The sequence below is a fragment of the Acartia tonsa genome, chromosome 5, assembly GCF_053477335.1.
Source record: "Acartia tonsa isolate MP-2025a chromosome 5, ASM5347733v1, whole genome shotgun sequence".
Taxonomy (NCBI): Eukaryota; Metazoa; Arthropoda; class Copepoda; order Calanoida; family Acartiidae; genus Acartia; species Acartia tonsa.
In genome coordinates this window covers 12,033,974-12,061,813 of record NC_137264.1, presented here as the reverse complement: position 1 = coordinate 12,061,813, position 27,840 = coordinate 12,033,974, and the positions used below count along the sequence as shown (strand labels likewise).

The 27,840-nt window shown below is 32.4% G+C and overlaps 1 protein-coding gene across 2 annotated transcripts; it reads left to right on the top strand.

Moving 5' to 3' along the window:
* The first annotated feature begins 3,011 nt into the window (after positions 1-3,011).
* On the top strand, positions 3,012-24,395 carry LOC145318749 (uncharacterized). 2 transcript variants are annotated; one of them, XM_080160242.1, is made up of 28 exons: positions 3,012-3,072; positions 3,278-3,398; positions 4,556-4,607; positions 4,732-4,802; positions 5,341-5,434; positions 5,572-5,627; positions 6,094-6,190; positions 6,850-6,927; positions 8,123-8,184; positions 8,882-8,923; positions 9,633-9,713; positions 10,436-10,464; positions 10,825-10,873; positions 11,379-11,452; positions 11,973-12,018; positions 12,371-12,408; positions 15,328-15,411; positions 16,085-16,122; positions 16,789-16,859; positions 17,129-17,224; positions 17,938-17,986; positions 18,402-18,477; positions 19,029-19,119; positions 19,518-19,605; positions 21,016-21,084; positions 21,868-21,917; positions 22,698-22,752; positions 22,985-24,395. In XM_080160242.1, exons 2-27 carry the CDS (start codon positions 3,328-3,330, stop codon positions 22,747-22,749), a joined length of 1,704 nt encoding a protein of 567 aa, XP_080016368.1. In that variant the 5' UTR covers positions 3,012-3,072; positions 3,278-3,327; the 3' UTR covers positions 22,750-22,752; positions 22,985-24,395. The 2 variants fall into 2 exon arrangements, 1 of the variants encoding a protein (XP_080016368.1); XR_013879494.1 differs by lacking the exon at positions 3,012-3,072 and having other exon boundaries at positions 3,250-3,398; positions 22,985-23,884; positions 24,198-24,387.
* Positions 24,396-27,840: the final 3,445 nt, after the last annotated feature.

Sequence of the window (27,840 nt, the reverse complement as noted above, 5' to 3'; positions counted from 1 at the left end):
TTTTACTTTAAAAAGAATCTTTTTCTTTTAACATACGTGTTGCTTTAACAAATAGAAACAATGTACTGTAAAGCTGTACACTTATGGACTACCGTAGACAAAATATCCAGGAAAATGTAGATTGCATAATGAAGTGGTTCTGGGTTTATATATAACTTTCATAAGTACACAGAAAAACTAGGAATATCAAATCGGGAAAAAAATATTATTTTAGCGTCGGGTTTTAAGAAAGCGTTTTTAGGAAGGGGAATATTTATAGTGCTATCCCAAAATAGTTATCAAACCCTCCCTGGACATTAAAGCGAGATTATAACAGCAGACAAACACACACACCTTGATACTTTTATATAAGGATTATTGGAGATGAGCTTTTATGGCATGGATGTCATTCTTGTTATTAGATGTCAAATAGACTATGTAGTATTTACGGAAAAAAATTAATGTAAATGTATATTAGGGAGGGAGGAGATATTGGACTGTAAATTGCACTTGATCATAACCGGTTTTGAGCCATACTGAAAAGTCATGTTTTTTTTTGACATTTTTTATGAAGTTTTTTACAGTTTTCTTTCCCTAGGTCCTCGGAGCCAACGAAACCCTTTTAATTTTTCTTTAGTATCTGCGGATAGCTGTCCATAATACGATACATCGCCCTATCCTTTAACCCCTGTATAAAAGTACATGAATAAAATAAATCTTATGCCTATATTTTAAGGAAAATCAATTCAGGGATCTTAGGGGATAATACAATGGAGGAAAAACTTTATAAACATCATCTTAATTGATGATTAACAAAATGAACCCCTTTTATATTAAAATTATTGGTAATAAACTTAGACCAACCAATCAATCAAAGAATATATTTAATTTATAAAACTTTGGGTACCTGTTATATTTACAGTCCATTGTCCCCTCCCTTCCTCCCTGCACATAGAGATATTTACATCGAGAGAGAGAGAAGATGTAAATCATATTTAAAAACTGCAATTATTATTGTAATTTGATGCAGAAATATTGATTGCCTAGTTATAAGTTGCATTTCTATAAGCACAGTGATAACAGTCATTTAGTTATTTATCACATCGTATTATAGACAGCTTTCCGTGGATATAAAATATACAATTATAAGATGAAAACCAATTTTTTTAGCCCCGAAATTCCGATGGTATGTGCTGGTTTAAATCTTATGACCGTACATTTTTATATTCGTAGAAAACTAGATATAATACGATACGATACATGATTTTTCGGTGTGGCTGAGAACCGATTCTAATCCACCGGATAATAATAGGTTTCGAAGCCATACTGGAAAAAGATATCCTTATATAAAAGTCACAGGAGGCCAGTTGGTATGTCTTACCTTTGTGTAGCAAAGGACCTCGCTAACATCTTGACCAATATGGTTCTCCTTTACAGTGAAGCTTCTTATTTGTCTACGGAAGGTTTATAACTAATTTGGGTGAGGGTACTTCCACCCTTTCAAGAGAAATCACCCCTGAAAACAAAACCTACCAAAGAATTAGTTTTTCTTTTTGAAACCGGAGGGTCAACCTACCCATTACACTTCCCTTAAGTTTTTCTAGGGGCGAAGCCTCTAATAATGAGATTGGTAAAAAGCAAAAGGGTAGGGGACATAGGGCTGTTTATAACTCAAGTCCCCAAAGTTTTATAATAACGTTTTCATATTGTTTTTTTTTTCAACAAGTTTGTGGACTTTTATTGAATTTTGATTAGTTGGTTCATTACATGTCCACTAATTGTAATCTACAGAAGGGGTATTTTTTTCATAATCATTGGGAATATGCATCAATTTATCGGCCATTGTCTTATCCCTTTAGATCCCTTGGTAAACAAGTGCGCATAACAAAACACAAAAAAGTGCGCCAACCCTTAACATAATATCATTATGTTATCTTTTTAGTGATAAGAATTATAACGTTATATCCAGGGATCTTAAGGGATAAGACAATGGACGATAAATTTTACGTATATTATAATCAATATTACTACTTCTGTAAACCAAATTATTGGTGGAAAAGTTTAGACACTACTTCATTTTTAAAAAAGTACCCAAAGTTTTAAACCAACAAATAAGTTAACGTGATTATAAAACTTTTTGGTACCAGTGTAATTTACAGTTCAATGTCCCCTCTCTCCCTGCGTTATATGACAAAACATTCAACTATAAACATTTACTTTTACACAGTAAGGATATTATAAAACACGCAGCGATGTGAATTTTTGTTAATTTTTGATGAATGTGAAAAAATTCTAAAAAAAGTTGTTATTTTCAGAGAAAGGTTACAATTGGCTGTTTATTCTCTAGTCCCCAAAGTTTTATAATAACGCTTTCTTATTCGTTGGCTTAACAACTTTGGGTACTTTAGTAAATTTTGATTAGTTGATTCATTAAGTTGATTGTTCAAACGTTTCAACCTCTAATTTTAATCTACAGAAGGGGTAATTTTGTTAGAGTTGTACATTAATTCATCGGCTATTGTCTTATATCCCTTTAGATTCCTGGGTTATTATGTTCGATTCTTTTTTTTTTTGTTGGGTTGGTAATTTTCCGGGGGGCTATTTCTCTTGTGGAGAGTTGTGGTACCTTCACTTAAAATAGTTATAAACCTTCCCAGGATTCATTGTAAATGAGTCATAGCATTAGCAGCCTTTCACTTTCCTGCCGTTCCTTATATTTGCACTTGACAATTGCGATTTTTTGTAATATTGACATGCTTGAAATATTAAGTAAGATTTTTATGAAAAAAAAGGTTTATATAATAAAAAAAAGGCAAAAAATCGGCGGATCCGCCACCATTTCTTCTCAGTTCCATATTGTACCTCTTGAAAGCAACTGCCATGCCAAATTTCAGAGCTTTAACTCTTTATTTAGTTGAGTTCCTTTTGACTTGTATTTTTGGTGTCAAAAAGTGTCACATCCGCTCCCCCCTTTAAACAAGCATTCCATGTTTTTTTTCAGATTTAATAAATATGTCTACCTGTATTTTTTCAGACACAATGAGAATGTAGCATACTTACCCCTTGTGTGTAGTTTATAGTGATTTATTCCAGGGAGGGAGAAGACAATGGGCAGTTTATTACACTAGTCCCTAAAGTTTTATAATAACTTTTTCTGATTCATTGGTTTATCAATTTTGGGGACTTTCATTGATTTTTAATTGGTTGGTTTATTAAGTTGAGCATCAAAATGTTTTAATTTTGTATTTCATCATTGGGGATGTGTATCAATTTATCGTCCATTGTCTTATCCCTCTAGATACCTGGATTTATTCTTATCTTGATATTGATTCATTTGCTCCATAAAAAATGATTGTACATTTTGTGACACTTTCCACCATTTTACTGCTTCATAACCCTGCTTTTGCTGATTTCAGAAGGTAAAATTTTGAATGCTTATATGAAAGTAACAGGATGTCTATCTGTGTGTGTGTGTGTATCGAAGGATCTCGCTAATTGTTATATAGTAGTTTATGTTTACAGTGCAGCTTCACAAAGGTCCTGAGAAGGTTTTTAACTATTTCCGGGGAGAGGCCACCCTGCCAAGTGAACTCGCCCCTTTAAAAGATGACTTCCCCAACCCAAAAAATAATTTACTTCTTTTTAAAAATTAAATTTGGGGCTGTGCCACTATTTCTTCACAGTTCCACATTGCACCAAATCTCAAAGCTGTAATTCTTTTGTATTCTTTTTTAAAAGAAAAGAAAATTCTTTTCTTATATTTAAGTGTGAGATGCAGGGATCTAAAAGGGATAAGACAATAATCGATAAAATGATGTGAATCCCCAATGGTGGTACACAAAATTTGCCCTTCTGTAGATTACGATTAGTGGTTAAAACTAGGGTTGGGCCGGATACTTTTTTGGCCGGATACCGGATACCGGATATCCGGCTGATTTCAAACGCTGGATATCCGGTAATCGGCCGGATATCCGGCAAATATCCGGTTATCCGGCCAAATTACCGGATATCCGGCCGGATAACCGGCCAAATTACCAGATACTAAAGTAGCAAAAAAAAATTTCTTCAGAAATCTTATATAAATTTACATAAAGTTAAACTTGTTCAGAAAAAATGTTCTTCTAGCTTCAATAATAAGAAAATTTTAAAAAGCAGAGATTTTTGGTGTAAAGTTTAAAAAATTATAGAGCCGGATACCCGGCTCAACCCTAGTTAAAACGTTTGGATACTATAATCAAAATTCAATAAAAATCCCCAAAGTTGTTGAGCCGACGAATAAAAACCATATTAATAAACTTTGGGGACTAGTGTAATAAACAGTCCAATATCCCCACTCTCCCTAGTTATAGGTCTGAGGTGAATTCCTTAAAAATCTTTTGCTTCATTAAAATTTTAGTGAGGCAAAATTATCCCCTCTAAATTTTTAGTTTGCCTCACTGATTTTAGTGGGGCAAAAGTTTTTTAAGAATTCACCTCTGGTTACAAAAAGTGGCAACCCCCCCACCCCTAAAGACATGGATAGTACGGAATCCCCCCCCCCCCTCCTCCTCCTTTTCTGAATAATATTTTGTTTCAGTTCTTGTTCTATGTATGACAATGAGGCTCCTTGTGTTTGCACTGGGGGAGAGGTAAATTCAAATTATTTAAATTTATTGCCCTATAAATGTATTTTAAACCATTGAACAGGAATAAATATGAAGTTAACCAAATTCAGGTTTAAATGCATTTCGTGCAACTACCTCTTTAATTTAGGAGCAAAAAGCTGTTTGTGAATATGGAGGTTTAGAGATAATACCACATGATCTACCCACTCAATTAACAAGGAATAACACAGTTCTATATAGCAGAGCCATTTTATTTGTCAACCAGCGGCAACGCCCCTAGAGCCTCCTATTTTCTATTGTAGTTTTAAAAAGTTGAGGGTCATTTTTTCTGGGTGCGATTTCTCTTGGGAAAGTGTAGGTAACCTCCCCCAAAATACTTATAAACCTTCCCAGAACCTATGAGAAGCTACCCTGTAGAAGGGGAGAACTAGTGGTTAGCGAGATCTTTCGGTACAAACAGATAGACAGAGATCCTTTTACTTTATTATAAGGATTTTATTCATAAATTCAAGTAAACCTTCGCGATTTAGAGAAACAAAATGTAGTTAAATATTTTTAGCAGTGAAGCTACTAAGTTTAAAGCCTGCAAAATGTGATAACGTCGTTATATAACTTTGGGTACTAATGTGGAACAGTCAAATTTCCCCTCCGTCCCTGAACTGCAAACGTTTTTTAAAAACTTTAGATTTCCAAAAATCTTCGAATTATCTGTATAAAAAATGTTCAAAAATTATAAAACAGTGTTAAATAATCTTAGTTTGGATCTGTCGCATAATAATATTTTGAAGCTGGATAACGTAGCTATGTATGATTCTCTATTAGCTTTCAAATTAACCCACAATAATTTAACGGTAAGATGTTTAAATTTTTATTATTTTTTTTTTTGCTTCTCTTAAAGGGGGGAGGGGGGGGGGTATACAAAAATTTCAAATTGAAAAAAAATCCTAAGAGGATAATACCGATATTTTTTGATCAATTTAATTTTTAGACAATCGGACAAGACTGCTTTATAAACAACAAAAACATTCAAAGACTTGATTTAAGGTATTTGATTATTTTTATTATGTAACCAAAAAATAAAAAAAAACTAGAATGACAAGATCCATAAAAGCAAAGCTCTGAAATTGAAGGAAAAACGAACATTTCTTGCAAAACTGGTAAATACGGAATACTGTTTAAGGATATACTTTTTTTTATCTTTTTATTTCTAATAATAATATTTTAGCTATAATTGTTTAACAGAGTTCAATCATGATACATTTGTTGGATTATATTCTCTAATAACTATGGACCTATCTAATAATAATAATATTATTATTTTAGCTATAATTGTTTAATTGAGTTGAACCATGGTTCATTTGTTGGATTATATTCTTTAATAACTATGGACCTATCTAATAATAATGATAATATTTTAGCTATAATTGTTTAACTGAGTTGAATCATGATACATTTGTTGAATTATATTCTCTAAAAACTCTGGAGCTATCTAATAATAATAATATTTTAGCTATAATTGTTTAACTGAGTTGACCCATGATACATTTGTTGGATTATATTCTCTAATAACATTGGACCTTTCAAACAATGAAATCTCATCTATAAAGGCATAGTATTAATTTCATTCCTGCATTTTCAAAGTATATCCAATGCGCTTACTAAGTCAAATTGTTCTTAATTATGACCATTTTATCAAGGAACTAAAGGGATAAGAAAATGGCTGATTAATTGATGTACCTCCCCAATGATCATACAAAAATTATCCCTTCTGTAACTTAAAATTAATTTTCAAACGTTTGAACACTCAACTTGATTGACAAACCAATAAAAATGCACTTAAGTCCCCAACCTTGTTCAGCTAACGAATAAGAAAACGTTTTTATAAAACTTTTGAAATAGTGTAATAAACAGCTCTGGTAGTTTTTAGTAGCATTAACTTACTTAGTCAGTCAGTCCATAACACTACTGTGAGGAATATAAACTACTCGGTGGTTATTTAGGATAACTTTTTAGTTTTTCTTACTTGGTCCTTGATTAGGTATAATGAGGGTCATTTTTTCGCATATTTTCTGTTAAGTTGTTTTTTAGCATTTATTCAAATACACTTATTAAGTCAAATTGTTATTATTAACATTTCATATATAAACATTTGGTCAAAATAAAGAAAAGTTTGACTCAATAGGGGCATTTGACTAAACGGTAACCCACAACTTTACGAAAATAATCAAAAAAATTACCCTCCTTAGAACATTTCAAATGTATTCAGGAAGATTCTTTTTCATCGATGTCAAGTCTACAAAACCTGGATCTTGGTTCTAATCAGCTGGTTCAACTTAATCCTCAGGTTTACTTTATATTTTGTGTCCATCTGCAGCTAATAAAGCCACAAAATAGGCTAACTTAGAGCTCGGCAGCAATATGTCTGCCCACTGTCAAATCTAAGAAAAATTGTATATGAATGATTTTAGTACATATCTGATGATTAAACCTGTTTTTAATATGATTATCTGTCTATTCAACAAGTTTCTTAAAGCACTAAGATGGGCTTGAATTTGTAACGTATGCGCGCCTGCCGAGCCCTGGTCAAAACATTGTTTCTATGAAAAGTAGAATGTTTGTTTGTGTATGTTGAAATAGGTTGTATGGTAGTCCAAACCTATACAGTCAAAACTTTGAATTCAATAACTTTACTCTACAGAAAGAGTTATTTGCTTTAAAATTACTGCTTTGGAGATGTATGTACATCCATTCATATTCCCTTTATATCCTTTTATACATCTCAAAAACCAAAGAAAGAGAGAGGTCATTTTCTAGTAAATCCCGTAAAGGTGTGTTATAAGGCCTAAAAATAGTAGTAGAACGATAAGGTGCTCTATATATTTGTATTTCCTATTGAATAGAACAATAGGGAAGAAATTTTTTTTTTTTTTGATAACCGTACCTGGAATATCAAGAAATTTCTATCAAACGCTTTGTTTGGCTCAAACTGACACAAATAAAAAAAAATATAATCATAATAAATCAACCTGTAAAGAATGACTTCTTCCTTTGTTTAATGGTATAGATTGTTTTTAACCTTTACCTTGTACCTATAGAAAACATTATTATTATAATTATATTTTTTTTTAATTTTTGTCAGTTTGAGCCAAACAAAGCGTTTGATAGAAATTTCGTATTTTTTAAAGATATTCCAGGTACGGTTATCAAAAAAAAAAAAAAAATTTCCCTATTGTTCTATTCAATAGGGAATACAAATATATAGAGCACCTTATCGTTCTACTACTATTTTTAGGCCTTATAACACACACCTTTACGGGATTTACTAGAAAATGACCTCTCTCTTTGTATTTTTACTGCAGTCAAACTGTAATCGACCTGAGATGGATTCTTTAAAAAATTTGGATTGCTGGTGAGCAGGCAAAGATGTTTTTGTGAAAAATCCTCCAAAATCACATAAAAAATCTACAAAAATTTATTTAAATCTTATGTTAATAACTTTTAAGAAACCATCTCTGAACTGAATGTTTATTTTCTTTTAGACTTTTGAAGTGAGCCATAGAAACACATTACACCACCTCGACCTTTCTCACAATTTTTTCAGGTATCATTAATTTTGTAGGAAAATGAAAGTAAACTGTTATACAGAGCTGGATCTTTAAATCATTTCAATGGTGCGCCAAATCGGGGTGCGCAGAATTTCAGTCAATCACAGCTCGGCATTTCGTAAAATGCTGTGCTCTCATTGGTGGAAAGTTGGCTCACCCCGATTTGGCGCACCATTGAAATGATTTAAAGTTCCTTCTCAGTAAAACTAGTAAATCTAATATCTAAACCATTTTAAATCAAGTAGCTGTAAATTACTAAGTACATATATCTGTTTCATTTTAGTATGTTTGTTAAATTAGGATTATATATCAAAATATGCTATTACACTGCCGTTAAACTGATTTGAACTGTAGACCTCGTAGTAGATACTGTGCTAAATCTCCTATTTTAATCAGGCAGACTTAAGAAAATATACTAGCCACACCCTTATTGAATAGTAATAGGATGTGTATCTGTCTGTCTGTGTTTACCGAAGGATCTCGCTTTACAGAGTAGCTTCTCATAGATCCTGGGAAGGTTTAAAATTATTTTAAGGTGGGGAACCACCACCATTCTAAGAAAAATCGTCCCCAGAAAAAAATTATTATCCAATTTTTTTACTTTTTAATACTAAAATTTAAAATTTGGGTTAGATTTGCCACATCTACATCCCTGACCTCATTTGCGCTTATAATAGAATGACGACTTTTTAGAGAATTTCCTACAATGGCTCTTTCAAATCTAGTCAGCCTAAGGTAATTATATTTTGAAAACTTTTCAGTAGCGAAGCTAATCTTTAATAATTTACTATGTCTTTCCGTCTGTTAGTCCAATATTCTAAAGAAGAAATGTGAATTTATTGGCCGCTTTTTCATATATCCTTCTCTTTAATTGATTCTAACCCCTATCTTTTTTATGACGACTGAACATCTACTCTATAACTCAATGTCCGTTTGTTCATTCATAATGTTTTAAGTGCTTCGCTACTTTTAGATGGTGTCATTTATCAAAATCCGTTTTATACATATTATTCCTTTTTTACTTTCATTGCTTTAGTTTAATTTTTTCTAAAGGTTTGATCTTGTGTAGGGTAATTAAACAAGGTTTAGTTACATAGATTCAGTTTTGATTAAAAATTGTTAAGAAATTAACTTATTGAAAAGGATTACCCAAAATATAAATTATCTATTATAGAAAAAGGAAAGCTGCTTCTTCCAGTGAGGTAGGGGACATCAAAGTTTTATAAGCACGTTTTCTCATTTAATGGCAAAAATACATAGGGGACTTTTATTGAATCTTGATTGGTTGGTTCAAACTAGCAGTGTTTAAACTTTTCCACAAAATATTCAAATTATTCTGATCTTTAAAAGTAGTTTTTTGTGTACATCCAAGTTCGCTTGTTCCTTAAGATATCTAGACTTCTTAACTTTTTTTTCTCAATAATATTATTTTTTTAATTTATAGAGCTTTGCATATTGGACATAATAATCTTGGATATTTGCCGGACAGAGTCTTCTCAAAGTTTAAACATCTAATGGATTTGAAGTAAGTGAATTTTCACTGGCAACTATGCTTCTTTTCGCGAGAAGGTGTCGAGTTCAAGTCTGGACCACAATGTATCATGCTAGAGATATTAAAAATTTATCTTCTGCTGCTGTGTCAGGCTTGTCATATTAACAGTAAGCTCCATGGGAACTTAGACAAAGATTGTGCAATCTAATAGTAGGTTGTCTATTGGATGTTAATGTTCCTAATACCACGGGTGTTTGAATGAACAGAAATAAAGGCATTGCTTCCTTGGTTGTTGGACCTTGGTCATCAGCAGCAGCCTCGCCCATACGATAAAATTGACGAAATATGAACTAAACATTAGGGTTGGGCCGGATACTTTTTTGGCCGGATACCGGATATCCGGCTGATTTCTAATGCCGGATATCCGGTTCCGGCCGTATATCTGGCCAACTTTCGATATCCGGCAATTTACCGGATATCCGGCCGGATAACCGGATATCCGGCGTCAAAAATCAGCCGGATATCATGTAACCGGATAGTTTTAATATCCGGTATCCGGCCGGATAATGAAAATGGCCGGATATCCGGCCGGATAACTGGCCAGACCGGATATCCGGCCCAACCCTACTATACATGACTATAAGCTCCCCTGTGTTCGTCCCCATTTCCATAATATTTAGTTAAAGCTGAACAAATTCGTTAATATTAGTCTTATTTTGATACTTTTTCTTGATTAATGTTAAAATATTGTTTAGATTGAACAAATGTGGACTTGAAGATTTAGGTAATTTCAAAATTTCTTTATGATATAAGCATGTAAAACGTAGCTGAATGCGTTTGTTTGTCCATTAAGATCTCCTAAACAGGTGGATTCTTTATTCTACAATCTTCTGTGAATCTTGGTAGTGGTTCGGGACAGGTTCGTGGCTAATTGTGAATGGAGTTGGGGACATTGTAGTAAAGTTTTATAGCCACGTTATTTAATTCGTCGGCTAAAAAAAAGTTGGGTAGGTACTTTTTCCTATTGCTTTCCAGCTATAAGTGTCCAAACTTTTCTACCAATAATTTTATCAACTTTAAATATAAATATATAACCCCCAGAAAGATATCATGTTTTAACAAAAATATTTGAATTATTTTATAGGCGAATTCACCTTTGCTGAGTTAGAAACTCTACAAATGTTGGACATTAGGTGATGGTAGTTTGTGTACCTAGATATTTTTTTAGTAGCGAAGCTACTCTATAAGTCATATGTGTAAGATAAGAAGTTTCGGAGCTATCCCACAAAGTACCCTCTTATGCACTAATAACCGACCTACCCTCTCATTATTTAGAAACAAATTGAAAATAAGGAGGATTAGGTGGGTGAAGTTTACGTTCGTTTGATTAATATCTTAGGTCAGGTTGGGTGATGTTTTTTTGGGGAACTTGGAAGTTCAGAAGTTTAGTGCACCGTAGGTATAGACCCCGCAGGGGAAAGGCAGAACAAATACAACCCCCCCTCCCCTTTTCAATTTATTTAAAAAATAAGGGGTCGGAAGAGTGGTCTCAGTGCACAACCGAACACTTGTAAGCTATTGCCAAAGTTTCGTTTATCGTATTTAATGTTGTTCTATGCTTAACTAGGGAATTTATAAGAAACCACCCTTATCTTATATAACTTCAAAAACCTTTTTAACAAATTGCATATTTTTCAGTGATAACAAATTTACTGATGTTCCTGAAACATCCCTTAGCCAACTTATTAATCTAGAAACTATTTTTATCGGAGGTAATAAAGTTTTTAAAATATTAATAATGTACATTCCTAATTTTTTTTTCAAATCATCCTTCAATTACTCAATTATAAAGCCTAAAACTAATGTGTAATGATTAAGTTATTCTTAAAAGCAACGATTTTAAAAAGTTTATTCCAAGGACGACCAAGCTTTTTTTAGGGTAGGAGGGAGGGGATGATGTATTTAAAACTTTTTAAAGGGGACTAATAAGAGTCTTGAGGGTGAGGTAAAACTGCTGACAAGAGGGTGAAATGTCAAAAATTTACCAGAATCCTAAAATCATGGATTTTAAACCAGTTTGTTAGGGATATTGAAGGGTACTCCCTACCCCCAAAAAAATACTTTTTTTGGTGGCTTTGGTGTTAACACTTTAAAGGGATGGGGCTAAAATGTAATTATATTTCCAAATATTTAGGGATTGCTTGCCTCAAATTAAATTTTGTTTGAGGGGGGGGGGGTAATCAATCCTTTACCCCTTCCATCTGGATAATTCCACTGTTAATTCTATTTTAGGGAATGATATAAAGATGCTGAATTCAAACCACTTTTCAAAACTAAGGTTAAGATATTTACACAAATTTCCATATTGTTCATTAGAACTTAAACTATTTGTGAGTAAAGATTACTTTAGTTTTTAAAAGCTAATTTTTAATTCACTTTGTCTCTCCGTCCGTCAGTAAGTCATTAAATCCGTAACGTAATGAGGGAAACGTGATTTTAATGACTGCTATTGATTTTCGTTGATAATTCCTATTACATTTGCGCATCTAGTCGATGCATTGTTTTCTTTATCTTTCTTGTGGTCATGCATCACAATACATTTGCATTTTGACTCACTTTGTCCAAGATTTTACAATGCTTCGCCACTTATGGATGTTGTCGTCCTTGTTTTTATTTCCGGTTTTGTTTAGTCAATTGAAGCAGTTCAACATGCAAGATTGTAAAGGAGGTGAATATTTATTTTTCCAATGTATGGCTTCGAATCCGATTAATGTCCGTTGATTTAAAACCGGTTTTGGGCCTTACTGAAAATATCATGTATGGTATTATAAAAAAGAATTTTTCACTAGGAATAAAATAGAAAAAAATAATAAATAGATAGAAAGATATATTTTCTCCGCTGTAAAGTGAGAAGCGTGACCGGTTTTGTAGGCCTAGATAGATAGATATATTTACACTTATGATATTCTCCGCTGTTAAGTGAAAGGCGTGACAAGTTTGGTACCAATATTATTATTTACAGGACTATATACATTGTTTGCATGTAAATATAGATATATTTAAGAAAGTTAATTGAATAAGCGAAGCTTTAAAAACTATTAAACTTTATTCAAATGACGCTTTGCTAACATGGGCATATTAAAAGAAATGATATAGTCTTAACTACACTCTAAAATACCACTGTTTGTAAGTCTTTGGAACCATAAGATTACATTCAATCGCCCATTTTAAAAAGGTTTGCAAAACCCTCAAGATAAATGACAGCTTTTATTCAGCTATAAATTAAGGAAAATTTAGATAGGTTTATATGTTGCTAATAAAATATTTAAATAAAAAACTGTAATTTTTACGCTGCCATTGTGTAAAATATTAAAATTGGTTTGTGTGTGTGTGTTTGATATTTTGTGTGTTACTGAGTTTTTGTGCGTTTCTTTCCATGCTAGTGCGTGGTGCGTAAGTCGTTTTTCTAGCACTTCAATTAAAAGGGGCATGTGTGAGTATATGTTGTATGCGGATATGGATATACTTTACGTGGATATATTAAAAGCTTAAATAGGAATATTTGTCGTCGATTTAGGTTGCTAATATGGACTTCATTTATTGGTCAGTTCGGGTATGGGGTAAAGAGGGGGTATGGGGGGTATCGATATTCTCCGCTGTTAAGTGAAAGGCATGACAAGTTTGGTACCAATATTATTATTTACAGGATTATATACATTGTTTGCAAGCGAAGCTTTAAAAACTATTAAACTTTATTCAAATGATGCTTTGCTAACATGGGCATATTAAAAGAAATGATATAGTCTTAACTACACTCTAAAATACCACTGTTTGTAAATCTTTAGAACCATTAGATTACATTCAATCGCCCATTCTAACAAGGTTTGCAAAACCCTCAAGATAAATGACAGCTTTTATTCAGCTACAAATTAAGGAAAATTTAGATAGGTTTATATGTTGCTAATAAAATATTTAAATAAAAAACTGTGATTTTTACGCTGCCATTGTGTAAAATATTAAAAATATTTTATAAATGTTTAAAGATTTCTTCTGAAAGAATCAAACATTATTACAGCTATTAGCTACTCCTAGCGGTTGAATTCAAAACTAATATTCTCTCAACAAATGCATGTGCATAGCACATGTAAGTTTATGTGAGTGAATGTTGTGTGGAAGTTTGTGAGTGTGCGTTTAATATTTCGTGTAAGACTGTGTGTTTGTGTGTGTGTGCGTTTGCTGATAGTTTGTGTGTGTGTTTGATATTTTGTGTGTTACTGAGTTTGTGTGCGTTTCTTTCCATGCTAGTACGTGGTGCATGAGTCGTTTTTTCTAACTCTTCAAATAAAAGGGGCATGTGTGAGTATATGTTGTATGTGGATAATAGATATACTTTACGTGGATATATTGACAGCTTAAATAGGAATATTTGTCGTCGATTTAGGTTGCTAATATGGACTTCATTTATTGGTCGTGTGTGTTTGATATTTTGTGTGTTTCTGAGTTTGTGTGCGTTTCTTTCCGTGCTAGTGCGTGGTGCATAAGTTGTTTTTCTAGCACTTCAATTAAAAGGGGCATGTGTGAGTATATGTTGTATGCGGATATGGATATACTTTACGTGGATATATTAACAGCTTAAATAGGAATATTTGTCGTCGATTTAGGTTGCTAATATGGACTTCATTTATTGGTCAGTTTGGGTATGGAGTAAAGGGGGTGGATTGGCGATATCGTTTTTTCAGTAGCTGCGAGCATTTATTAGAGTACCTGAAAATCTTGTGTAACATCCACGTAATAATATATCAATTGTGTGGGTTTATCTTTGTCTGTCTGTTTGAATATATTTGTTAAAACTTGAAAATTATAAACAAGAAAACTACATAAAAATTTAGACAGCTCAAAGGGCACAATTTAAGTTCAAAGTCCTTATTTTTGTCCATATTTTTCAATGGATAGAGGGAACATTTTACTCTAAACCACACTGGAGCTGGATCTTTAAATCGTTTTTAGAGGTGCGCTGAATCGGGGCGATTCAAAGGTGAACCGGAGGTGCGCTGATGGTGCGCCACAGCTACTGCTATAAAACATGGATTTTTAAAAGGTTTTTGGGCGCGGTGTTGCTAGATCGCAGGCGACAATCAATAAAATATCGATCCGCGCCAGTTCAACTTTATTACTTAAGCCCTGTCAGTATGGTATCTTATATAAAATGCCGTGTCAGTACTGTATTTTATATAAAACAATATATAATTTATTTTAAAAATAACTATAAAAATGTTTTCACGATAGTTTTGCAATAAAATATTAAAGTAATTTAAAAAAATATATTTATTTATTAAATAAATCACCTCGGGTTGGTGCACCAATGGTACTATCTGAGTACCATTGGCGCGCTGGTACCGCGCCACTGGCCACGCCGATTCGCCCATGCCATTTCGATTTAAAGATTGGTATTAATAATCTGATGGTGTGCTGAAATGAATCGCCCCGGTTCAGCGCACCTAAAATCGATTTAAAGATCCAGCTTGGTACTCAAAGTTTTTTTTTATATATTATCTTGTTCTTTTTGTTTATCAAAATTGGGGATGTTATACATTTTTCATCCATTGTCGTATCCCTTAAGAAGTTAACATATCTGCTATTTGTTTAGAATTACTACTAGAAAGCGGAGTGTTTGTAAATAATCCTGATTTAACAACAATCAACATAACTCGCTGTGATCTTGAAGACCCAGGAAAACAACAACATTTTACAAATCAGTGCTAAAAGGTAACAGGATGTTTGTCTGTATAGTGTAGGATTTTGCCAACTGCTGAAACATTATGGATCTCCTCAACAGTAAAGTTTTTTAAATATTGAGGGAATGTTTTTAACCTAACAATTTAGTGTGAGGGTACTTCCATAATACAAAGATATATTGCCTCTGGAAAAAATACATCCCCAACCCCCCAAAAATAGAAGTATTATTATTTATTTCTCCCAATTTTTGGCACAAAAACATTTAATTATACTTTTCAAAGTATAATTTTAATCTACAGATAATTTTTTATCTTCATTGATCATGTACATCAACTTCCTGTTAATTGTCTTATCATTAGAGTAAAACACTAAAGGGAGAAAGGGTTAAATAACTGTATCACCCCCATCACAACCGCCTTGTGCAACCTTTCTATTGGGTCATTGAAAATCAACCAATAGTGTCGCTTATATTAACAAAGCCAAGTAGCAAAAAAAATTTAAAGCAGACGAAAGAGGTTTTTGAAAAAGGAAGGTAGGTAGTTTTCTGTTTATACATCTATATCATAGATCTGTTGTGTTATCCCTTAAGATCCCAGAAACGCACACACACGCACTCACACACATATTAATATTTATTTATAAAAAAATGTTTTGTTTTCTAATGTTAGATGAATCAATAAGACTGAATTATCTACATAAACTAGAGGTAAGGGTTTAAATTATCTTGAATTACTATTCAGACTAAGATTTTATATTCTCTGGTAAAGCTACAAAACTTATTAATATCCGCTGGATTAGAACCTGTTCTTGCCATACTGTATAATCATGAATCGTATCGTACTAAGGGCAATTTTTACTAATTTTAAAATACAAATCATAAAATTAATGCCAGATTTGTGAGCATTGTCCTTCGGACCCTCAGGGTTAACTAAACTGATATCAATCTTAAATTTTTTTATTTTAATATGCGAGGAAAGCTGTAGATAATACGGAGCAATAAATATCTATTCCAGTGTGACTTCAAAACCGATCAATATCCTCTGTATTAAAACCTGTTCTTAGCCATACTGAAAAATCATATATTATATCGTATTATAGCTAATTTTCCACAAACAATAAAATATTAATTTTAGCATGTTAACCTGCATGGTAATAAGCTGACAACATGGCGACAAGATTTTCAATATAATATTCATATGATATGTCACTACATTTGGTTAAATATTAATATATGATTTTTAAACACATTATGTTTGGAGAACTCGAGCTCCCCCATAGACATTTGAAGCAGACCTTTTTGTAAATGTTAAAAATTGGAAGTTTCTGTGTAGAAAAAGTTATCACAAATATAGGTAGTATATGATAATTTTAGCATGTAAACCTGCATGGGAATAAGTTGACAACATGGCGACAAGATTTTCTACCCATGACAGACTTATTAAGGTAAGATTGTCTTAGCTTTAATTTAAGAATTGTCCTATTAGTTTTAAACTTTGCATATAGATTCTTGTAACAATTGGGTATCAGGATTATTTGTTAGCTTGGCAACCTTGGGGACTTTTATTGAATTACGATTTTTTGGTTCATTTAGTTGAGTGTCCAAATGTTTTAATAAATAATTGTAATCTACAGACAGGGTATCATCATTGGGAATATATACTGAATTTATCAGCCATTGTCTTATCCCTTTAGATCTCTGGTTTTTGTTTCAGTCTTGACTTGAGTGGAAACCCCATTATATGTGATTGCCACCTGAAATGGCTGCGCCACTGGCCTATTCATAATCCAGAAATGATTTTGAGAGCAAGGTAAGCTTTTTTTTTTCAGTGTGGCCATAAAACCGATTGATATCCGCTGGATTAGAACCGGTTATCATCCTTACGAATGAACAATGTCTAGCATCGTATTTATATTCAGTTTTCTACGAATTTTAAAATGTACTATTATAAGATTAAAACTAGTTTTTTTAGCCCCTGCCTTAGGGTGTTTATAAATAAATACGATATATAATACGATGCGAGAAATAACTATTATTTCACACAGAAAAAAATATCATATTTTTTATTTGTTATTTTAAGACCTCGCAACTGTTTGATAAGTCCTAAAACGGAAAGAACCACAACATTTTTAAAAACATTATCAACAAGGAATAAACATCCATAAGTAGCAAAGCCTAAAATATATCATGGAAAGAAATACAGACATAGTGATTGAAAGAACAGGTGTTTAATTGTTATAATATGACCAACAGACAGACGGACAAAACAATGTATAAACTAGAAGTGCATATGTCATAGGAATCTTCACTGAAAATATCAGCTGTATATCTTCAATATAAGCAAAGAAAATTATTATTTCTCCAAATGGTTACGGATTTAATAACTGACGGACAGACAAAGTGAATTTTAGAGCAGCTTTGCCACACAAAAAAAGTCATTCATGTTTGTTAGACTTTAGATAAGTGTTCGATTACTGAATAGAATAATCTATGAAAAATGACGTCAATCTGTGTATATTTTAGCTGTTACAACTATGACGACCAGACAAGTTTGCTAGCCGTCAATCCAGAGGTAGGTTGAAACATCATAATATGTAGCATTGTATTATATGGAGCCAGGAAGAGAGGGGACAGTGGGCTCTTTATTACACAATTCTCCAAAGTTTTATAATAACGTTATCTTACTTGTTTGCTTAATACTTTGGGGACTTTTATTGAATTTGATTGGTTGGTTAACGTTCAACTGCTAATTGTAATTTACTAAAGTAGTAATTTTGTGTATCCTCATTGGGGATGTACATCACTTTATCGGCCCTTGTTTTATCCCTATAGGGTACTATCGTGAAAGCGCATAATCTAAAAAAAGAAAATGAACTAGCTTAATTCTAAGTTTCCAATAGATCATATAAATTAAGGAGTACCTATTTCCAAAATTGTTAAAGAGGTTGAATTTTTCATTTTCCTATTTTTAACATCGTATTATTTAGGATTTTACTTGTGGATTGTCTTTTAATTCGATTATTTGGATCTTATTGAGTTCTGTAGGAGGACTCTTGTTTATGGGTAAATATTTTTTATGGGTAACGAAGCTACTCTACAGTTTTAAATATCCGTCTGTCTCTAACGTTTTGGAGGAAACGTGATTTTCTCGGCTTCTATAAAAGATAGAAGGCTGAAACTTTTTGACAACATTTCTAACATTAAGGAGCATAATCAAATATAAAACAGCCATGGCGATCGGACTGCTTTCTGGCAGGTTTCTATTTCAACAGAGTCTGTCTGTCTGTAACGAAGAATCTTGCTAACCGCTGAACTGAAATTGTTTCTCCTTTACAGTGTAGCTTCTCATAGGTTCTAAGAAGGTTTTTTAACTTTTTTGGGGGAGGATTCCTTCAGTGAACCATCCTCCAAAGAGAAATCGCCTCTTAATAAAAATGTCCTCCCCCCCAAAAAAACTTTTTTATTTTTAAAACTATGTTAAATTGAAAGTTGATGGAATGGGGGGGTCTACTCCCCCACCCTCCACCTCAAGTGGCCCTAGAGGTCCTTAGAGGAAGGGGGCGTTCCCGCTAGTGCCATAACAATACCAAACTGAATGATTTCATTTTTTTAAGGCGTTATTGCTGTTCTATTCATTAAAAGTAGAAAAACTCGAAGTTCAAGTTCCTGTGAATGTAGCAGGCTGACTCTTCCATCAAAACACAGGTAAAACAAGGATGACAACATCCATAAAAAGCGAAGCTCTGAAGTGGTAGGACAAACGATCAATAATACACTTGTAGAGTGTCAGAACTGAATAAGTAGATCATGATATAAGTATAAAAAACAAAACATATTTGTTGTAAAACTGTTAAAATATGGAATACTGTATAAGGACATACTTACATTTTTAAATTTTGATTACAGAGTTGCTTTCTATAACATGTACCTTGTTGTAATATGAATCAGTATTCTTTATATGTCTTTTGTAGCTTGACCGACGAACAGACAAATGCGAAAACATATTAAAGAGATAATATGTAAAATTTATATGCGTTGTCTTTTTTCTCTTGTACTGTTATTGGGTTGGTTAAGAATGTCGTCATCCATGTGTTTAATTCTAGTTTTGTGTCGAGTTCCCCGTGTTGGAAGCGCAGGCATGAAAACAAACCAAGGCTCAGCAGAAATTTTAGTGGGAAGCAGGATATACAGGTAAAAAAGGGTAAATGCTCTTATCAAGATCAATTTGACTTAATAAGAGCATTTGACTAGAAGGTTAAACCCAACTATACGGAAAATACGCAAAAAATTACCCCCTTTTTTAATATTTTGAATTAAAAAAGCTAGTCTGAGTTAGTTTCGCCATATCCCTCCAGGGCTACCAGTCACTAATATAACCTAACCTAACCTGGCCTAAAGTAAATAATAAACAATTACCCCCCCTTTTCTATTGGTTTTAAGGTGATCATTTAGGGGGAGAATTAATCATCTTAAAGGATCTAAAGGGATAAGAGAATGGCCGATAAAATGACGTATGATACAAAAAACCAGGGATAAGGGATGGGAAACGTAGGAAAATATTATTTCAGGCCTATTTCAAGCCTAGGCCTATTTCTAGCCTAATAAACCAGTTTTGGGATAGCGCAGTGGTTCGTATAAAATGCTAATGAAAAAGCTGTGTGTGTGTGTGTAGATAAAGTATAGAATCAAATTCAGGTAGCTAGTTTAAAGTAAAAAACATAACTTTTTATAAACCTATATATTAATGGCTTTTGTTAAAATGAAGTTTTTTCTCTCCCAAAATTTTTTATCCTTTACTTTGGTAATTTGAACTGTCAGAAAGCTATGGTTGGGTTTCCCTCAGACAGATTTTAGTTTGTAGTATTTGCATTTTTATTAATGAGTAAAAATTTTATTTGAAAATTTCATTGCTAATTAAAATTCAAAATAAATAAATAAATATGCACTTGGGTAACATTCTATCAAGTTCTTTGGAACTATAATGTAATGATATATCTGTACTGTGTTGTATTGTACAAAAATTAGGGTTAAGGTGTTGTTTCAATTCCGTACTAAAATTTTAAAATTCAAAATACAACATCTAATTTATTTATAAACTACCAAATGAAAATTCGTAGCTACCTTCTTTCCAAAAAAATAATCCCGTTATTTTTGTTTTTTCTATATGGCCCTTTTTTAATGTTTAACTCTAAGCAGATTTAATAATTAAACTAATGTGATCTAACACCATTTATATTTATTTTTTCGTAGCAGACGAAATCATTATTTTTTCTAAATTGTCTGCTTCTAAAATTTCCGCCATCTGTGATTTGGGCTTGTTTTGTATCAACCAATCACCAATTGGCGCCGCTGATCCCTTTCAAAACCAGGCCGAGACCTAATTTATGGCCAGGTTTCCTATCCCTTATCCCTGCAAAAAAATACCCCTTCTGTACATTAAAATTAGTGGTTGAAACGTTTAAACACTCAGCCTAATAAATCAAAATCACAAAAGTCCCAAAAGTTGTTAAGTCAACAAATAAGATAACGTTGTTCTAAAATTTTGGAGACTAGTATAATAAACAGCCTTCTCTCTCTTTAAATCATCAATTTTCTGGCTAGGTGATACAAAATGACGTGGAAAACAATGGAAGGTTGATAGATCTGCCCCCGGGCCAGCTAAATTCCCAGGTAAGAGACATTAAAATGTACCTACTGCTGCTATGTTAGTATATGTATGGCACATGGTGGGAACCCCTTAGCCCATAAACAGGTGTGCAACACATTATGATCCAAAATTAGTATTTCCAGACTAAGGTTGTTCAATTAAACAGCTGATTGTTTGTTGGATGTTGCTTAACCTAATATCCTAAAGTGGGCGTTAGATTATCGGATCCCATGATGCACTGGCTTTTCTAGATAATCAATCAAATCGCTGAGAATCCCCCCGCCCCTGCAAGATAATAAAGTAGTTAAGTAGGGTAATGCAGATAATGGGTGTAATGGGATAGACTTGAATAAAGTTAAATAATAGAGGAGGGCGACATTTACCCAAATGCAACCTCATTGGTTCAAGGTTTGTTAGCCTTCACTTATATATTTGGAAGTAACGTCATAAATATGAAATTAATGAAGTAACGTGGTTTCAAAATATTGGGTACTAATGCAGTTTACAGTCCAATGTCCCAAGCATCTAAAGGGATATGATAATGGCTAATAAATTGATGTACATATCCAATGATTATACACAAAATTAACCCTTCTGTAGATTACAATCATTGATTGAAACGTTTGGACACTGAACTTAATGAATCAACCAATCAAAATTCATTGAAAGTCTCCAAAGTTTTTAAGCCAACGAATAATAAAAGTTAAAACTTTATTAAAAACTTTTGGGAGTAGTGTAATTAATTGTTCCCTTCCTTTCTGCCAATGCCTCCTCTCTGGCTTGATATGATCTTGATATTTTTGTAGGACTCAAGCCTGGAGGACGAGACTGCGCACCTGTATGATGTCGTTCCAGGAATAGATATACAAGATACCAGGGATATAAAGGGATAAGACAATGCCCGATAAATTGATGAACATCCCCAATGATGATACCGTAATTATCCCCTTCTGTATAATAGGTTACAAGTAGTGCTTAAAACAGTTAGAAACTCAACTAAGATAACCAGCCAATAAAATTTAATAAAAGTCCCCAAAGTTTTTGAACAAACGTATAAGAAAAAGTTATAATAAAACTTTGGGGACTAGTGTAATAAATAGCCCAATGGACGAACAATCCGGCAATGTTATTGATTAGAAAGTTAGTAGATTTTGGTAACACGTAGAGCATTCGCTCGTCACCTGGGAGGTGATAGGTTCGAATCTCGGCTTAAAACCGTGTCATAAATATAGTCGTTAAAAATGGTTCCTACTGACATAAATAGTAAGAGTAGTGGGAATGCCATGACCCATTAACAGGCAAAACTCATTACCATGCACAGTTAGGACTTCTCACACTAAGGTCGTGCAATCAAAGGGTTCGTTGTTTGATCTTACATAACCTAATATCCCTAGGTGTTACAGTTTTGCATCCCATTACAAATGGATTTCATTGTTCTTATTGTTTGAATGAATTAATGAACTATAAATATACAGAAGGGTTCTCTGCTAGAAATCTCTGTTAAAGTTTCGTGGTGTACTAACCCGAATGTTACTTGAGTGCGAAAAATAGGCGGAATGAAATGTCGTCTTCAAAAAAAGAGTGGACTATGGTGCAAGATAAACCATCTTGATCCTTGTATATCTACTGTTCCAGGTGATGAGACTTGCAACTATAATTATCCAGATGTGAAGATTACACAAATATAAAAGGTAAAAACTCTTTGATTTTGATAAGAACGTCCAAGCTATTTGTTGGTGGGGGCCGGGGGGGAGGTAAAAAGAGGATATTAAAATTTTTTGGTGGGGTAATCTAAAATTAATTTTATCTTTCTGTCAGTAAAATGGGAAAAGGCTGAACTTTTTTAAAAAGATTGTCTATACCAATGAGGAAACCGCTATCAATCTTTATATATAATCAAAATCAAAGAGTTTTATGTACTAGGTTGTTAACAATTACAGCGTTTCTTATCACCTTATAGATTTTTTTCTTCCATTTACCAAATATAACAAACGTTCTTAGTATAAAAACGTTACAGTTTTTTACATTAGAATTACAAAATATGTGATACTGTTTTATGAAAGATTCTTAATCTAGAATGCATCAGGGAGGGAGGGGACATTGGACTGTAATTACACTGATATCCAAAGTATTATAGCCACGTTATCTTATTCATTATATCAAAAACTTTTGGTACTTTTATTGAGTTGTAATTGGTTGAATCGAAGCGAGTAGTTTTTTTTAACTTTTCAACCAATAATTCAATACACAGAAGGAGTATATTTGTTTACCATCATTAAGGATGTAGATCAATTACTCGTCCAATGTCTAATCCATTTAGATCCCTAAGAATGTAAATCAAAAGTTAAAAAAATTACTTAAATTGTAAAATGTGATATTAAAGCCAGTTTTAGGCATTATTGTTTATTATATTATTGTATTCATCATGCTTATATAAAAATTATATTATAGTATATTTATTATTGTATTTAAATGAAATGTTTATTAATTGTATATTTGTAATATTATTGTATTGTGTTTGGCTATGTGATATTTATGTGAACTGATATTTTTACATTTAGTGACACTTGTATTTTTTTGTGTGCAATATTTGAATGTTAACGGGTTTTAATTTTAAGCCTTAATATTTATCTTCTAACCTTTATATATCTATTTATTTGGTTCTTTCCCTCTAAGTTACTAGCGAACCTAGAACCTTCCTCTTACTCTTATTTTAAAAACTATTTAATTCATGAAATGTTATTAATAGCTTGTAATTTTCAATACTCTTCATTTTAAAAGTCCTTTAGCTTTAAGGAGGGATTCGATTATTTGATGGATCTCGTAATCAAGGTATCATTATATAAAAGTAACAGGATGTCTGTATGTATGTACCGAAGGATCTTGCTAACTGCAAAACCTATAAGGGTCTCCTTTACAATTTAGCTTCTAATAAGTCCTGGGAAGGTTAATAACTATTTTGGGGAAGGATACCACCACCCTTCAAAGAAATATTTCCCCTAGAAAAAAATGATCCCCCCTCTCTCAATAAATATTTTCTTCAATCATAAAAACAAAAATTTCTTAGACGGATTATTATGTTTGATTGACCACCTAGAGTTATAAATCTATTGTCTATAATACCTTGATTTACGAGATATATAATAATATATATGTAATAATCAACCCTTCCTTTAGTAAAATTAAGTCAATGTATTCTTTTTTATCCAGTCACCTCAAATTTTTCAAATACAATTTTTGTTAAAAAGACATGTAATAATGATATTGAACTATTTTTGTAACTTTATGATCTATTATAATGATATACCTTAAATATATTAATTTTTTCCTTTAATTATTATTTGGTTTATTTTTTTTGTATTGAATTTTCTCAAACCGTAATGATCTTACAAGTTTTCCTATCTGCCTTAAACAATATGAGTAAACTAGTGTTTTCTAAGGGCTTTTGAAAGGGGGGTGGGGGAGACGACCCTCTAATTAAAGTTTTAGTTTTTAAAGGAAAAAGAAATAAAACATGGTAGAGTTGCATTTTTAAAACTTGAATAAAAAGACAAAAATCACGAAACTTGCCAAATTTTAGAAATTTTGTATCCTTTCTTTAATTTAAGTTTGTAACAGTCAGTCAGGTAATGTTTGATAGATTGGTAAACAACCCAATAAATGTTCAACAAAATACCCCTTGTTTACCTAGAAATTATTGGACACTGCTGGTTTGCAACAATTCAAATCAAGTCTCAACGAATGTGAGGTCATAATTATAAAACTTTGGGTACCAGTAAAATTGAGAGTCTAATGACCCTGCATCCCCGATCTATGAAATTATTTCCTTTATTAGAGAACATGATAATCTAGTGCAGATCCAAGTAATAATAAATCCATTACAATAACAAAGTGTTTTAAATCAATAAATAACTCCTAATAACACCTCTTTGAATGCGTATTAAATATTTATTTATTGTATCATTATGATATACTTAATTAGGTTACTGGTTAGTGGCTGCGACTCTAGCATCTAGAGGACTAAAAAGATTAAATAAATTTGAATGTCAGAAAGATTTTATATCTTTTAGAATCTTATTTTTTAAGTAACGAAGCTACTCTTTATTTGTGTAAATGTCCGTCTGTCTGTCCATTAGAAACGAGATATTCTCTTTTCCTATTTAAGATAGGCGGCTGAAATTTTATGTGAAGATTCCTTTTACCAATGAACATACATTCTATAATTTTATCTTTCGGTAATTCTAGAAAGTACAGTAGATTTTTGTATGGAAAATTATCTTTATATATCTATTCTATTTTGTAATATTATTAAGCTTTCTTTTCTTTTTTTATCTGTACATTATCCTTTTAGTTTCTATGACAACGTATTTAGTTAATCCATATATAATACTGGGATATAGGAATACAAAATTGGCCAGGAAATGATAAATAAAATAAGAGAATAGTTATTAATCGCATCGTATTATAAACAGCTTACCGCAGATATCAAAATAGAATAAATCAAATAAAACCAGTTTTGTTAGCCCTGAGGACACAGGCTATCAAAACTGGTATTAACTTTATCATTTTCATTTCAATATTCTTGGAAATTGTCAGTAATACGATGCTTAACATGATTTTTAATTATGGCTAAGAACCGGTTCTAATCTAGGGGATATTAATCGGTTTCGAAGCCATTCTGGAAAAATAAAACTTTTTAGATAAAACCTTTCAGTATTTAGGTCATTTATTCAAAATATTTTTTATGTAAAGAACTATTAGTAGGGGAGGGGGTAAACGAGCGGATTACGCCCCTTGGTTTTGAAGTATACACAAAAAATCATATATAACATCGTATTATATCCAGTTTTCTACGAATATAAAAATGTACAATCATAAGATTATAACCAGATATTTTAGCCCGTGCCTTCAGCATCTCGGGGCTAAAGAAACTGGTTTTAATCTTGTAATTATACATTTTATATGCGCGGAAAGCTGTTTATAATACGATGCGAGAAATACCTATTCCACAACCTAATAGACTCTCGCTATATCTGTCCCATTTGGGAAAAAAAATATTTTATATTGAACTTTTTAATCTATCCCAAAATCCCTTATATCATGTCATTTGATCATTTAATATTACTTTTAAACCATGCAGTGGTGGCGTGCATAACGATTTACCAGGGGGGTGAGAAAAGGGAAAGGCAGGTCTTCCAAATTTCAATTTTACGGGGATGGGGGGGTGACACGCCCCTACTGCACCAGAATTAGAGCAATTCATTATATAAAATTAACATGATATATATATATCTGTCTGTGTTTGTGTCTGTCTGTACCTAAAGATCTCGCTAACCGCTTTAGCAATAAGGTTATACTATATAGCTTCTTTTAGGTCTAGGGAAGGTTTATAACTATTTTGGTGGAGAATACCCTGAAGATAATCCCACCCACCCCCCCCCCCCCCTCCAAATGTTTGTACAATTTTTTAGACTAAATCTAAGATCACACGCTTAACCCTAAAAACAGAAAAGTTATGCTGCCAATAATATTGATTTAATAAAATATGAATTACAAATAAACTTCTTTTAATAAGTCAATAAACAAGGATAACAACATCCAACGGGAAGACAAAGTGAGTTATATTAATTGATATATTACTTGGAACGAACTGATCAATAAATTATGTCTGTGTTAGCAACCTAAATTGACATAATATTCACATATACTTGCATTGTTATATAAAATTATATTTTTTATTATATGTTTGTGGATCTTAAGGGATCAAAATCACCCCTTCTTCATATTATGTAGATTCAAATAACTCATGGAAAAGTTTGGAAACTGCTAGTTTGGACAACCCAATCAAGACTCATTAAAAGTCAAATGTACCTTACCTCTCTGTTTAGATCCTATAGGCGGACAGTAACAAAATTTTGTCAAAAGATTCTTCAAACAAAATTTCAGCTGGCTATCTTAAACAGACAGACATTATGATTTAAAGAGTAGCTTCAATGCTTCAAAATCAATAAATGTATATTAATTTTAAACTATAAATATTTCTATGATTCATTATAAATTATCAAAAATGGAGAATTTATAAAAAAAAATATGTCAAATGATTCATATTTTAATTTCATTAATCTTCCTGATATTATGATATACACACAGCGGCGTGTACAGGGTTCTGTCAGAGGGATAGGAACATTAAAGGGAGGAGGCAAAGGCAAATTTTCAAAATTAAAAATTATCAATGGAGGAGAGGGGTGTCGATGCCCCCCTACCGCAAGCCCATGCTTATACACACACTCAGGGAGGGAGGAACATCTGAAAATTACACTGGTACCCAAAGTTTTTATAACCACGTTATCTAAAAAACAATTTAGGTACTAGTATAGAGCCTTGATTTTCAACCAATAATTGTAATCTACAGAAGGGTTTATTTGGATTAACATCATTGAGTACGCAACGTATATAAATTTAACATCCATTGTCTTATCCCTTAACATAACTGCTTCTTTATAAAAATAGTATTTAAAATTTAAATTTTATTATGATTTTAGACAAAAAAAGGTGTAAACAAAATTGCATAAATAAATCATTTCTGGACGTGATCATTTGTAACAAGTATAAGAAAATAAAAAGATATTTCTGTTGAATTTTTATTCCGTTATTATGTCATTTTATACAAGTTACAGGATGTTTGTCTGTTGTCTGTCGGAAGTGAAGGATTTCGCTAAACCGATATGGGTTGAAGCTTTTTTATAGGTCCCGGGAAAGTTTATAACTATTTTGGAGAA

Excerpts from the sequence above, each read along its gene's own strand:
- LOC145318749 (XM_080160242.1), top strand. The coding sequence starts at position 3,328 with ATGATTGTACATTTTGTGACACTTTCCACCATTTTACTGCTTCATAAC. Across the intron at positions 6,191-6,849 it reads ATGAAATCTCATCTATAAAG|GAAGATTCTTTTTCATCGAT; the intron begins GCATAGTATTAA and ends AAATGTATTCAG. Across the intron at positions 16,123-16,788 it reads ATTATCTACATAAACTAGAG|CATGTAAACCTGCATGGGAA; the intron begins GTAAGGGTTTAA and ends TGATAATTTTAG.